The sequence below is a fragment of the Lupinus angustifolius genome, chromosome LG13, assembly GCF_001865875.1.
Source record: "Lupinus angustifolius cultivar Tanjil chromosome LG13, LupAngTanjil_v1.0, whole genome shotgun sequence".
Lineage (NCBI taxonomy): Eukaryota > Viridiplantae > Streptophyta > Magnoliopsida > Fabales > Fabaceae > Lupinus > Lupinus angustifolius.
Window position 1 is genome coordinate 10,239,123 of NC_032021.1, and position 14,161 is coordinate 10,253,283.

At 35.1% G+C, this 14,161-nt stretch overlaps 1 protein-coding gene across 1 annotated transcript; it reads left to right on the forward strand.

Annotated features, from left to right (window-relative positions):
* Positions 8,903-12,974, forward strand: LOC109363581 (pre-mRNA-processing protein 40A-like). Its single transcript, XM_019609839.1, has 6 exons — positions 8,903-8,933; positions 9,026-9,118; positions 11,574-11,681; positions 11,768-11,832; positions 11,948-12,050; positions 12,843-12,974. The coding sequence occupies exons 2-6, from the start codon at positions 9,074-9,076 to the stop codon at positions 12,972-12,974; spliced, it is 453 nt and encodes a 150-aa protein (XP_019465384.1). The 5' UTR covers positions 8,903-8,933; positions 9,026-9,073.

Here is a 14,161-nt window from a genome sequence, read left to right on the forward strand (position 1 = left end):
TAAATTAACTTATATTCTTTCGATAGAACAATATCAAATAATTCAATCATTTTAAGAAGAATAAATACTTTTTTTGATCTTACCAGTTTGGTTTTTAAAAAAATTGAAAAATTCAAAATGGTTTACAAAAATTTTAAATGTAGGTCAAATTTATTATTTTTAGACTCAACTTAGTCTCTACCAAGTGTTGTAAAACATGCTAAAAAGACTAATTTGACCCACATTTGAATTTTTTGGGCACATATTGGGTTTTTTAATTTTTGATGTGTTAAGAAGTAATCCAAAATGATAGTTAGTTAGTGAACTTTCTGTTTTTAGAAACTCAGTTTGTTAATTCTGTTTTTCTGGTTGTAAAGCTTGCTATAAATAGCAATGTATTCATCATGATGAAATACAAGAAAAGTATCAAAAAGTATTATTCATATACACTATCTTCTCTCATATTCTCTTCTTCCTCATTATCATTACATTTTCTTTCTCTGTTACACAAAAGGTCAAATTCACTTCTCATTCATCTAAGGAAATATTCTTCTTTCTTTCTATAACTCTGAAGTTCCAACATCTTATATCTAGAGCAAGGTGAGATCGTGGCAATGGGTTCAACTAGTGCAAACTTCTCAACCAATCTCCATGTTTTCAATGGGAAAAACTGGAATAGGTGGCGTGTTCAAATGAAAGCAATTCTAGGCTATCAAGAAGTAATTGAGCTCATAGAAGAGGGACTTCCAGATCTCCCTACAAATCCCACTGATGCACAAATGGCGTCATATAAGGAGAGTTAGAAGAAGGATTGTAAAGTGATGTTCTTGCTTCATCAATGCATTGATGAAGCTCACTTTGAGAAGATTGTAGGAGCTGCAACTTCACAAGAAGCATGGAGGATCTTGGAGAAATGTAGTGAAGGGGCTGAACAACTCAAGAAAGTGAAATTTCAAACTATGAGGTGCCAATACGAGCTAATGCAAATGGTGAACAATGAGAAAGTGGCTGAGTTCTTCAACAGAATCATCTCTCACACCAATGCAATGGAGGCATGTGGAGAGGTAATCTCTAATCAAACTATTGTTGAGAAGATATTAAGGACCCTCAACCACAAATTTGATTACATAATGGTTGCTATTGAGGAATCCAAGAAATTGGAGGACTTGAAGGTAGAAGAGTTGCAGGGTTCCCTAGAGGTACATGAGCAAAGGCTCAATGAAAGAACCATAGATACATATGCGGATAAGCAAGCCTTACTGACTCAAGTCTCAAGAAGGAATAACAATAATACAAGAGGATCATATCATGGTCTAGGAAGAGGAAGAAATGTCAGATCTGGTTCTATGAGAGGGTCATAGTCCCAAATTTAGAACAAAATTGATCATGATCAAGTAGAAGGATCAAGCAGAAGAGGTTCTAATAGTAATTGGAGAGGTGGTAGGAGAAAGATGGACAAGAGGAGAATAAAATGTTTCAAGTGCAACAAAATTGGGCATTACTCAAATGAATGCATATCAGCCTTTAATGCTCATAGAGGAAACCAGTTAAACAATGATCACCAGTCACACATGGCCAAGGAAGATAGTGAAGCAAGTCTTAAGGAGCAACCAATTCTACTAATGATGACCACAAGCCAAACTGAAGTCAGTAATGAGGTTTGGTATATTGATTCAGGTTGCTCCAATAGCATGACTGACCATAAAGATTGGTTTGTAGACTTTGATGAAAGCAAGAAAAGTAAGGTGAGATTTGATGATAATAGGTCCATCCTGGCTGAAGGTACATGGAATGTCTTGATCAAAAGAAAAGATGGAAGTGGTGTAGCCATAAGAAATGTGCTTTATGTTCCTGGAATGAAGAGCAATCTAATTAGCGTGAGACAACTCCTTGAAAAGGGATTTTCAATCAACACTTTCAATGGAGCAACAAAGATCTTTGATGCTGCTGAAAATAAGATCATGAGAGTCCCACTAACCCAAAATAGGACGTTCCAGGTAAGCCTAAACACCATGGAATCTGGTTGCTTCTCAGCTATTACATTAGCTGGTGAATCTTGGTTATGGCACCTAAGGCTAGGCCATTTGAATTTTAAGGACTTAGGCTTACTAAACTCAAAGAACATGACCACTGGTTTTCCATCACTAGTGATACATAAGATAATATGTGCAAATTTTCTAATTGGTAAACAATCTAGAAGGCCATTTATTACCTATTCAGTATCTAAAGCTGTTGATATTTTTCACATTGTCTATTCAGATGTATGTGGACCATTTGATACTTCTTCGTTGGGAGGAAATAGATATTTTGTGTCTTTTGTGGACGATCTCAGTAGGAAACTATGGTTGTATCTGATTAAAGCCAAAAGTGATGTCTTCTATACTTTTAAAGCCTTCAAAGTCCTAGTAGAGAAGCAATCACAAAAATGCTTCAAGACATTGAGGACATATGGTGGAGAAGAGTTTACATCTACTGAATTTGAAAGCTTTTGCAAAGAGCATGGAATTACTCATGAAGTCACAACTCCTTATATGCCCCAACATAATGGGGTTGTAGAGAGGAAAAACAGAACCATATTGAATATGGTAAGAAGCATGCTCAAGCAGAAGGATCTTCATCACAGTTTCTGGGGAGAAACAGCTATGACTGCTACATACATTCTAAACAGATGCCCAACTAAGAGGCTTGGCTTTATAGTACCTAAAGAAGCTTGGTGTGGGATCAAACCATCAGTCAACCATCTCAGAATCTTTGGCTCACTATGCTATAGGCATATTCCAGATCAGAAGAGAAAATATATTGATGACAAGAGTGAGCCTACGATTCTTGTGGGATATAGCTCTATTGGAGCCTACAAAATGTATAATCCCAAGTCAAAGCAAGCTATCTTCAGCAGAGATGTGTGTTTTGATGAAGGCAACTCCTTGGTTGATCAATCACTCACACATAAGCCAATCCAAAAATTGCAACTCAACTGGAATGAGTCTGACTCAGAAAAGATTGTGAATCAAGAAGGAACAGTCACTGAAACTCTATCAATGAATAATAAAAGACCAGCAAGAAACAGAAATCTCCCATCTAGGCTTAGTGATTATCAGGTTTACTTTAATGATACAATCACTACTGAAGGTGACTTAGTTCAACATTTAGCCTTAATGGCTGACGTTGAACCTATTGACATAAAAGAGGCTATGACCAATAGAGTTTGGAGAGTAGCAATGGAAGAAGAACTAACTAGCATTGAAAGGAATCACACTTGGGAAATGGTGGAATTTCCAAAAAATAAGACGCCTATTGTTGTCAAATGGGTGTTCAAGGTGAAGCATAGAACTGATGGATCAATTGCGAAGTATAAGGCCAAGCTATTGGCTAAAGGATTTATGCAAAGAGATGGGCTAGATTACACAGAGGTCTTTGCCCCAGTGGCAAGGATTGAAACATTGAGGATAATTGTAGCAATTGTTAGCTTAAAAGGATGGAAACTATGGCAGCTAGATGTTAAGTCAACCTTTCTCAATGGGCCTCTTGATAAAAAAGCTTTGTATGCCTTAAAACAAGCACCTAGGGCTTGGAACAAGAGAATTGATTCATTCCTTACAAATGTTGGTTTTGTAAAATGGTTAGTAGAGCATGGTGTATATGTAAAGGGATCAAACATAAATGACATCACTCTCATTTGCTTATATGTTGACGACCTTATAATCACTTGAAGTTGCACAAGTGGTATTGGAGAATTGAAACAAAGTCTGAAAAAGGAATTTGAAATGACAAACTTAGGAGAATTCACATACTCTGCCAAAGGAATTTTTATGCACCAAAAGAAGTACATTTCAGAAGTGTTAAAGAAGTTCAACATGATGGATTGCAACATGTAGAAACTCCAACAAAGTCAAACGTAAAGCTGATAAGAGATGAGAATGAGGACATGGTGGATGCAACAATGTTGAGGCAAATTATTTGTAGTTTGAGATATATTTGCCACAGCAGGCCAAAAAACACATACAATGTAGGGTTAATCAATAGGTTCATGAGTGATCCTAGACAATCACATCTATTAGCAGCCAAAAGAATCTTGAGGTATCTCAAAGGCACAATGAATTTTGGAGTAATATTCACTCAAACAGAAGAAAACACCAAGCTGCATCTCACTGCTTATTCAGATTCAGATTGGTGTGGAGATTTTGTGGATAGAAAGAGCACTATGGGACAAGTATTCATGCTATCAGGGTTACCTATAACATGGAGTTCTAAAAATCAATCAGTGGTGGCCTTGTCAACCTGCGAGGTAGAGTATATTGCAGCCTGCTCAACTGCCTGCCAAGCTATGTGGTTGTCTTCTCTACTATCTAAAATGAAGATGCCTATTGCACAAAGGTTGAGTTGCTAATTGACAACAAGTCAGCAATTGATATGGCCAAAAATCCAATATCACTTGGAAGGAGCAAACACATTGACACCAAATACCATTTTCTTAGAGATCAAGTCACTAAAGGCAAGATACAAGTAAAGCATTGTAGCACTGAGTTACAACTAGCTGATGTTTTAACAAAGACACTAAAGGCTAACAAATTCAAAGGAATGAGAGAATCTCTGAATGTAACTTGCTTGTAAGTAGTTTTTAATTAAGGAAGAGTGTTAAGAAGTGATTCAAAATGATAGTTAGTTAGTGAACTTTCTATTTTTAGAAACTCAGTTTGTTAATTCTGTTTTTCTGGTTGTAAAGCTTACTATAAATAGCAATGTATTCATCATGATGAAATACAAGAGAAGTATCAAGAAGTATTATTCATATACACTCTCTTCTCTCATATTCTCTTCTCCCCCACTATCATAACATTTTCTTTCTCGACAAAAGGTCGAATTCACTTCTCATTCATCTGAGAAAATATTCTTCTTTCTTTCTATAACTTTGAAGTTCCAACATGATGAACCAAACAGGTAAGATGGAAAAATATAAAAGATTGAATTAGTATTTACTCTTGTCGTTGGATCAAATGATCCTTAATCTCATCCGTCAAATTTGTGACGGGTTACCGTTTTAATATAGAAGTTGTGATCCAACAATATGACTTTTGTTTAGTATAGAAATCATGAACTAACAATATGATGTCTGGCAGTTGAGAAGTTGATTTACACCATAACAACTTCAATTAGTTTAGATATGTACGGTTATTGATTTTTCAAAAAGATTATAAATGAAATAGTTGATAAAAATCTTTACCTAATAATATATATCTCACTCTTAATTTAATTATATTTTAAGCTATACTCAACCGTACCTAGGTGCAATCGTTAGTTAGACGTGACAGTCCCTTTTATTAGATTCTTCAACTACAAAATGGCAACATAATAGTGTTTTTTTCATCTTCACGAGTCATCTACACTGAATAGGATCAACTGGTCTCTCAACGATCACATTCTCTATCTTAAGTCAATGATATATTAATACGAGAATAATTTTTTTTTAAAATAAGTAATAAAATGAACAACTTGGCTTGGGATATAGAGTGAGACTCCATTTGGGACAGGATCTCCATCCATCTACGCTTCCCTCCGCTTCACCCCAATCGTGGATGCAGAAAACTCTTACAAACCCTACCCAAGGCCAAGGCACAACCACATAACACATTGTCACTCTTATGACTTTCAATTTCAGACTATAAAAGACATTTTCTGTGAACTCACCAATACAACGATCAGTTTCTTCACCTCATCTTCAAACTAGTAGCTCACTTTTCCTATTTCTTCACCATTTAAATGCGTCGTTGTTTTCTAATTGTTTAGTTTCTCACTAAATTGATTATATGTATTCTGGCAATCAATCTCATAATTTGATGCCGTTCTTTTCTGATTTGATCAGCTTAGGTTAACATTCCAAACTAGGTTAGATATAAATTCGAGAAATTGAAGAATGTTCTTTCAAATATAAAATAAAATATTCTGGATTCAAATGCTTTTGTTTTCATTGTTTTTTTGCTTCATGATTTGTGAAGGTGTTAATTTATTTATGGTAAGTGAAAAATATAATTCGGCATTGTATGTTATAAAAAAAATAATTCACGTGCCTTATTTGAATTTTGTTTTAGCTTAATTGTCTGTATATGTTTTTTTGTCGAGCATGATGAATGTACCCTGAATATCAATTAAAGATGGTGCAAGCTTCCACTTACAATAAAAAGTGATTTTGATAAAAAAGTGTTTTTCGAAAATTATAGCTTCTCAAAAAGCTGAATTTCAGTTGTTCTTTGGCTTTTACTTTTTTGTGAGAGCCTAATCAAAGAAATGTGGAATTGTTAGAAGTGATTTTTTCCTCCAAAATAATCAATCACCTTTTTGTGAAAAGGTTGAAACAAATGGGCCCTCAATTCATCAAGCTTGGGAATGGTCATGTGATTTAGTATTGTAGCTTGGGATTTTGTACATAATATGTAGGTGGTGCTAAGCTAACCATTCTGCTTTTTTTTCTAATGACTAATTTCACCCAGTCATTCATTTTTAGGTTATAGTAGTAATTTACTTGCATGAAAATATCAAACATTTTTTAAAAACAATGTATATATGTACTTTAGGGTTTGATGAATGCAAAGGTATGCATAACTGTAAAATGTTGGATGTGTCTTGAGGCATTCATTTTGTCTGCAAGTATGTGTTACCTTGTAACACAAATACACTATGGGCAATTAATTATTTTATTAATGTAATTAGATTATTAGACATGTTGATATGTTTGTTTTTTCATATTGACTGGTGCATCTGTTTACACTTGGCAAGGGTTAAATGAGCAATAATTCTCAGCCCCTTGGTATGCAGGTACGATATAACTTTGTGAACACTGGCCAACGTTTCTTAGTGCTCAACCTTTTCTTTTCGCTTTTGTTTCTGTTTCTTTTTTGTCATATGTTGGCCCTGCTTAGATTTTTATTTAGTCAGCTAAATTTCGGCAATTTTGTCCAAGTGTGACTGCATCATTGTATGTTCTACTAATTCAGTTTATTCTGGTTTTCTTGTCCAGTTATGATGCATTCAATTCCATTATATAAGTATATCTTTTATACTTAATGCTTACATTAGAATATGCAGTTAGTTACTGTGATCAAATTTTCATTTTATACTCCGCCTTATGTTTTATTAATAGCTAATTATACAAAATGACTTGGATGCTTTGCTTTTTCCATCACTTTTCTTGTACCTCCCTCTCATCCTCTTTCTCTATAGACACATTGATGTTATCTTTGGATTAGGCTATTTTGCCTCCTGTAGTTGGATCTTCATGTCTTCAAAGTCTTAGTTCATCTTTATCTATGCAAATAATTTCTTTCTCTGTTTATTTTATTACTTACTATATCTTGCTCTGAATTAAGAATCTATTGCAAATTTGCAGTCACACTTCTAACTCTTTGTCTGCAGTTTCGGCCAATCATTCAATCTCAGCAAGGGCAACCATTTGTTCCAATGACTTCACAGCAATTGCATTATTCTCAACCGATGCATTATGGTACTGTGTGCTGAGCTGTAAACTAAAAAAGCTAACAAGATCATAATATTAGTGTTGTAGATTAAATCAGGTGGAGTATAGCTCAATAGTAAGAGGTAGAGGAGACTAAAAAACTATAGGTGAAGCTATTTGAAGAATTTAGATTTAAATGATATTTCAGAAGATATGGTTCAAAATAGAACACAATGACATTGTTTGATAGTGTCCAACCCAACCAAACGGGAAAAAGGTTGTGTTGTTGATAGAACATTTCTTTTGTGATATGGAGTTAGGTAATAAACTGCCACATTCTTAGTGTTATGATAACTTGGTTTTTTTTCTTTTTGAGTGATAAGTTAATTTGTTTTGTCTTGACCAAGAAGTTACATGAACCTATAGTTTATAGTGGTTGGTGACTTTTCCTTTTTAAGCGAACTTTTCTTTCTTAACACTATCATGAAGACAAGGCACCAGCGTTGCCCAATAGCGACCATGGCGGATGGCGATTGTGTTTTTTGGGCTACCGCCATTAACCATTTGGGAAATCCCGCCATATGACCGTGTCTGCCTTTTGCTCGAAAAAGCCGCCTTGGCGGTGGCGGGGTCATGGTTGTAATGGCAGCATTTTGACTTGTTGGTTAGTTTTTTTTTTAAATTGGGCTGGGATGGGTTTTTTGGCCCATTCATGGGTTAAAAATTAAAGCCCTAACCCTTTCTATTTTTGCATCTTCTCCTTTATTGCCTCTATCTCTCAAAAATGAGTTCTTTGTTGTGTGTTGCCTCGAGTGCCACCTCCACAATCACGTTTCTTAACTCTTTTTCATTGCGTTTTCCCTTTCTCTATTTTTTCTTTCTCGTTTCTTGTTTTCTCATTTCTTATCTCTTTTTCATTCCATTTTTTTACTTTCGTTTTTTACTTACTTTCAAAATATATATTTTTCCAGTTTAATTTTTTTTTTCCATATTACTTTTTTCCCATTTTTTTTCAGTTTATTTTTTAGTTTACTTCTTTTTTTTACAGCTTACTTTTTTTCCAGTTTACTTTATATACAAATTTAAAACAATTGTTTAACAGTAGCACAGTGTATTCCAAAAATAGGATAACACACAATATGAATATTTTGCATTTTGTATTTGTGTTTTGATTTGATTTTTAGTTGTGGCTCTTGATAAGACTTGTTAGTATTGTTTATTTTACTTTTTAGTGATCTTATGATGTTATGAGACATTGATACTTAATGATTTTTATTAAACTTTATGTTATTCTTTGATTTTTATGTTATTGTATTATTATTTTAATTTTCTTTTTATGTTATATTTTTTATTTATTTTTTGTCAACCGTCATTATGATGTCTGCTATTTGCTCGCAACGTCATTCGCAACGTCTTCGTTGCTGAATTTTGACAACCGCCATTGGCCGCCATCCGCCATGGGCAACACTGCAAGGCACTAGTTAAAGATACAGTAAAATCAGGCAAGGTAGGCATCAAAAAGAGATTCTTTGTGTTTTATGTCTAGCTTATTTTTTTATGACGAACTCTCCTTTCCCTGCCTCCTGCCCGTTCAAGTAGATTACTGTAGCTTCTAAGGCAGTGTTTGAGGACTTTAAGTCTGCTGTCATGGATGAAGAAGGTTACAAAACAATATCTGAGATCAATTTGAAGGTATGTATTTTGGTTTTGATTTCTGTCATTTTCATTGCATTTCATGCTCATAACATATGAAACTATATGAGTGTGTATATATATATATGCGTGGCCAGTTTCTCAAATAACTGAAATAAGAACTCAGAGTCAGTTGCTCTCTTGTTGTCTTTACAATGACTTTATTATTATTCAAGGCAATTATCGGTAGTATATTTTGGATATATCTCTAAAAACTTCACAGCCACAAAAAGTTGAATGTTGTCATCTCTTTAAGTTCAGACAATATCTATTAAAAAAAAAGAACAGTTTGGCACATTTTTAAACTTATTTCGGTTCATTCTTAATATAGTTTTATGAGGATATTTGTACATGTTATATCTATGAAGTTAAACCTATGCAGAATAAAGTTAATAGCTACCATTGTCGAGTCTGTAACTTAAGTTGAATTCTTTTGTCATTATTACATAAATTATTGTATGGATCTTGATGTAATCCTATAGGGGGATTACGTTTTTGTTTTAGATCATTCTTGATGGTAATTACGTGTTGGGACCTTTGGAATTGTATTTGTTTTGGATGTTTTGAATGTTGTTTGGTTGTGTTTTGGGCCGTGGGGTTTTGATTGTGTTTAATGGATTTGGTGGTTGTTTGGTTGAGGATTGGTGTACTTGTGATGTTGTGGAATGTGTTTGGGGAATTTTGGTCGTGAGGATTAGGGTTATGTGAGGGTGTTTTATGGGTGTTTGGCCGAGGGAAATGAGGGGATTTTGGGTGGTTTTGGTGAGTGATTGGCCATGAGATTGGGAACAAGAAGATGGAGAAGACAAGAGGGATGGAGGCGCCATAAGAAGTGATTCTTGATAAGCCTGAAGGAATTTTCGGCACAAGATGAGTATCTTGATAAGAAAACAAACTTGGTTGAACCAATAACACTAGGAGGAATGCACTCACTAGCTATGGAATATTTCCAACAAAAATCTGAATTGTCTCATTTCATTTTGCTTGCCATTACATATAGGGAATTCGGTTGCCCTATTGATTCTAATTGAAAGCATATTAATTTGGCATTCAAGCCTTGATTCAAACAAAGAAAACGTGTGAAATGGTATTAAAACCCTTGATGCACTCAGATTGCTCTTTCCATATATGGCAGCTTGTTTTGTGTGATGTATCCAGCCTTTTTTAGCACAAGGTTCACCCTCCTTGATTCATCTTCAATTTCTCACGTGTATCTTTCTTTTTAGGAAGAGTTTGAATTTTGAAAATTCTTTCCTAATTGGCATACTTGTTCCTAATCTGATTTAATTTGAGTTTTGGAACAAGTATAGAAACTTTTAATCCCTTCTCATCCGCCTCCTCCTTTTTAATGTGTGGATTGATTTGCCATTGAATTTGTTTCCTTCTTTAGATCCACACGTGCACTCCCTCTTTGGTAACCTTTTGAATTGTTTCCATAATGATGTTGCTCAATTAAGGAGGTGATATTCTTTGATTTGAGGCTGATTTCCCTTGGAATTATACACCCCCCTTCATGCTCTTGATAAGGAAAGATTTCATTTAATTCCTTGTTGGTTGCATGCCATCTTCAAGTCCTCCCATAAGGAAAGGAATTCAAACCTGGATTACAAGTTCCTAATGGCCATTTAATAAGGTAATTTCGGCCATATTTATTTTAGATACAAAGTAATAAAAGTTCCAAAGTAAAATAGGTAACTATCAAGTTCTTAAATACTAGTGAGGGTGTTAATCCCTCACTTTATTAAATCAGCTAAAGCATGCCTTAATCAAGCCCTCCTTGGCCGTGGCAAACTTGGGGAATTTCTATGAATATAGAGCAATTGATGGACTTGATCTCCATGTTGGGCCTTGCATCTTCAAGTACTCTTTTCATGAGTTGATTGAGAGATTGATGGGCCTTCTTACTCTTGGACCAAGTCATGGGCCCTCCAAGCCCAATTAGATCCTCTTCATTGTATGCCCTAGGTAGGGTCACATCAGATCTCCTTATGATGTTATTGATCAACTTTAAGAACATGGAATTGCATATGCATGTTGGAACAAACATCTCACTATCATGTAGTTGTTTGTAGCTAGTTGACCTACTTTGGGCCCCATTTGCTTAAGCTTTTCTAGCAAAAAAGTTTTTTTTTTTAAATAAAAAAGTTCTCTTCTGGCAGTTATATATTTGCTTTGTTGGAGTTTTACTAAGAAGCAACAAAAATCTATAAACTGCTTTTTTGAGAAGCTATATTTTCTGGTTTCTCTAAAAAGCTCATGATTTGCATAAAAAAACCTTTTACGATATCCATATGCAAAACAGCTTCTGATTTACATAAAAACTACCCAACAAAAATCACTTTCATAAATGTTCTTAAATAACTTGTTTTTAGGTTTGAATGAATGCGCCTTGATATTGTTTATGCCTTTGCAATATGGATTATCAAAATTTGACACTTTATTTTCTCTTCTGAAGCTTATATACGAGGAGTTGCTAGATAGAGATAAGGAGAAGGAGGAGAAAGAAGCTAAGAAACACCAACGTCTTGCTGATGACTTCACTAACTTGTTATATACATTCAAGGTAAATTAAGAGTTTTCTACTGATCTGACTAGTGTTTCTTAACTGGCTAAATAAATTGATTATATGCATCATATTTAGTTTTGCAGGATATTACTACATCTTCACAGTGGGAGGATTGCAAGCAACTTTTTGACAAGACACAAGAGTACAGGTATCTTTATCGTTTTTTGTTTCATGTACTGAAGGAGCAATTGTACCATGTAAAGTGTCACGTCCATGCTGGAAGAATTTTTACTTCATCTTTTCTGTCCTGCACTTCCTAACAGGTCAACTGATGATGAAAGCTACAGTAGAGAAATTTTTGAGGAATACATTACACACTTGAAGGAAAAAACTAAAGAGAAGGAACACAAGCGTGAAGAAGAAAAGGTGTGTAAATTTTAAGTCTCTCTTTTTTGGTTTCAAAACATTAACTAGTTTAATATGATTGGTAAAGTAATTAGGTTTCATATGCCTGAACTTTCACATTTTTGCTCTTGCCCCATAGAATGCAATTTATCATCATCAGAGCCTAGGGTTAGAAGGACCAGCAACCAAGCCTGTATACACTTCAGCCTATTCAATTGGGTGGTCCAGTCTGATTTTAAAGCCATAGAAAAACCTGTTATTGGCATGGCAGTGTTTCCGACACTCTTTAGATACCAACACATTTTTGATATGCATAAGAATGTGTGAGAGATGTGTGTCTGCTTCCAATTACATCTTCAGTTTTTTAGCTATGACACTCCTAAAAGATGGCTTGACATAATTGAGCCTAGTTATGGATGTGACATTGATGTTTTCCATGCACCACTATCAAAAATAAAGATGAAGTGACTTCCTTCCTGCATTTCCGAACCAGCCACTGCTGTTACGGTGGTAGCTGGAGACAGAGTCCTGTTTCAAATCTAAGATTTTGACTTGATTGGTTGAGTGACAAACTTTCAATAGAGGGTTAGAGCCAAAGCAGTTGGTTAAAACTTAAAAGGGATAGAAGTAGATAAAAAGCCATTTAAACTGTTGGTTTTCATTCTGTACGTGGGTTTCCCTTTATTATCTATAGTTTGTTGTTGCTTAAGAATTTGCACCTTGTACTGGTTGTGTATTGTGCATGACTTGGGAATATTCCTCCTACATTTGGTCTACTTTATATTAGGCCAACATTTTATTTTATAAATGCAGGCTAAAAAAGAGAAAGAAAGAGAAGAGAAAGAGAAACTGAGGGAGAAGGAGAAGGAGAAGGAGAAGGAGAGAGAACGTGAGAAAGAAATGTCTAAGGAAAGACATAAGAATGATGTGTTAGAAATTCCTTAATGAATGGTGAAATACCAATCCTAGGATCTTGAATTTCATGATTCTCACGCACATATATGAATCAAAGGGTGTAGTGTCATACGTGAATCCATGTTCCTGGATGTGCTCCTTTGATCCACGTTCCTGAAAGAGGTTTTATGGTATGATGGTCTTCCTCAACCAAATCCCTGATTCCTCTTGGGACTTGCGTTTTCAATCTGATGGGGAGAGGAGAAAACTAAATTTGATTTGGTGTATTGGGGATCCTTATGTGTTAACTTATAGGGTTCTCATTATCCCCTATGGGTTAACCTGATGGGTATCCACCCATTAAGCCCATATCCGTTATAACCTTTTAGAAATCTAGGGGTGTTAGTAATTAGATCACTTATAATGTACCCCGAAAATAAATAGCTGATATCATTGTATCAAATATATGATGCTCACCTTAATTAGAAATTTATGATTTCTAACACTATAGGATAGATAACATGGAGATCCGTCCACTTGCATGTCTCTAAAACTCACAAATCAATATGTGAAATATCTTCATGGAGTTGTAGAAGACGTTTTGGTGAAAGTGGATAAGTTTGTTTTTCCTGCCAACGTTGTTATCTTGGACATTGATGAGGACATGGATGTATCATTCATTTCGGGGTAGGCCATTCATGAAAACTTCTAAGGTCATAATAGATGTGGATAATTTCAAGTTGAAAGTGTGGGTAGAAGACGGAGAACTTACTTTTGATGTAATTGATGATGTGTGCAAGGAGGCTGAGGATGAGACACATTTGATAGACCCTTAGAGGAGGACTTTGAGAGTAGTTTGATTGAGTCTGAGTCTTCCATATCATTTGAGGATATGGAAGTAGGAGTTGATGAGCTTATCCCGGATAAGAAATCGAAATTGAAACTTTTACCCCCACATTTGAAATATGTATTCTTAGAGGGTGGAAAGGAAAAACTGCTAGTCATTAGGGGCTACTTATCGGAAAAGGAGAAAGAAGAGCTTGTTAGAATGCTCAAAGCTCATTCTAGAGCGATAGGTTGAACCCTTAATAATTTAAAAGGGATCAATCCAACCTACTGCATGCACAAGATATATATGGAGTGATAGATTCAAACCAGTCGCTCAACCATAACGAAGGCTAAATCCCACCATGAAGGTAGTGGTAAGAGTTACGTGTTGAAGCTTCTTGAGGCATGTA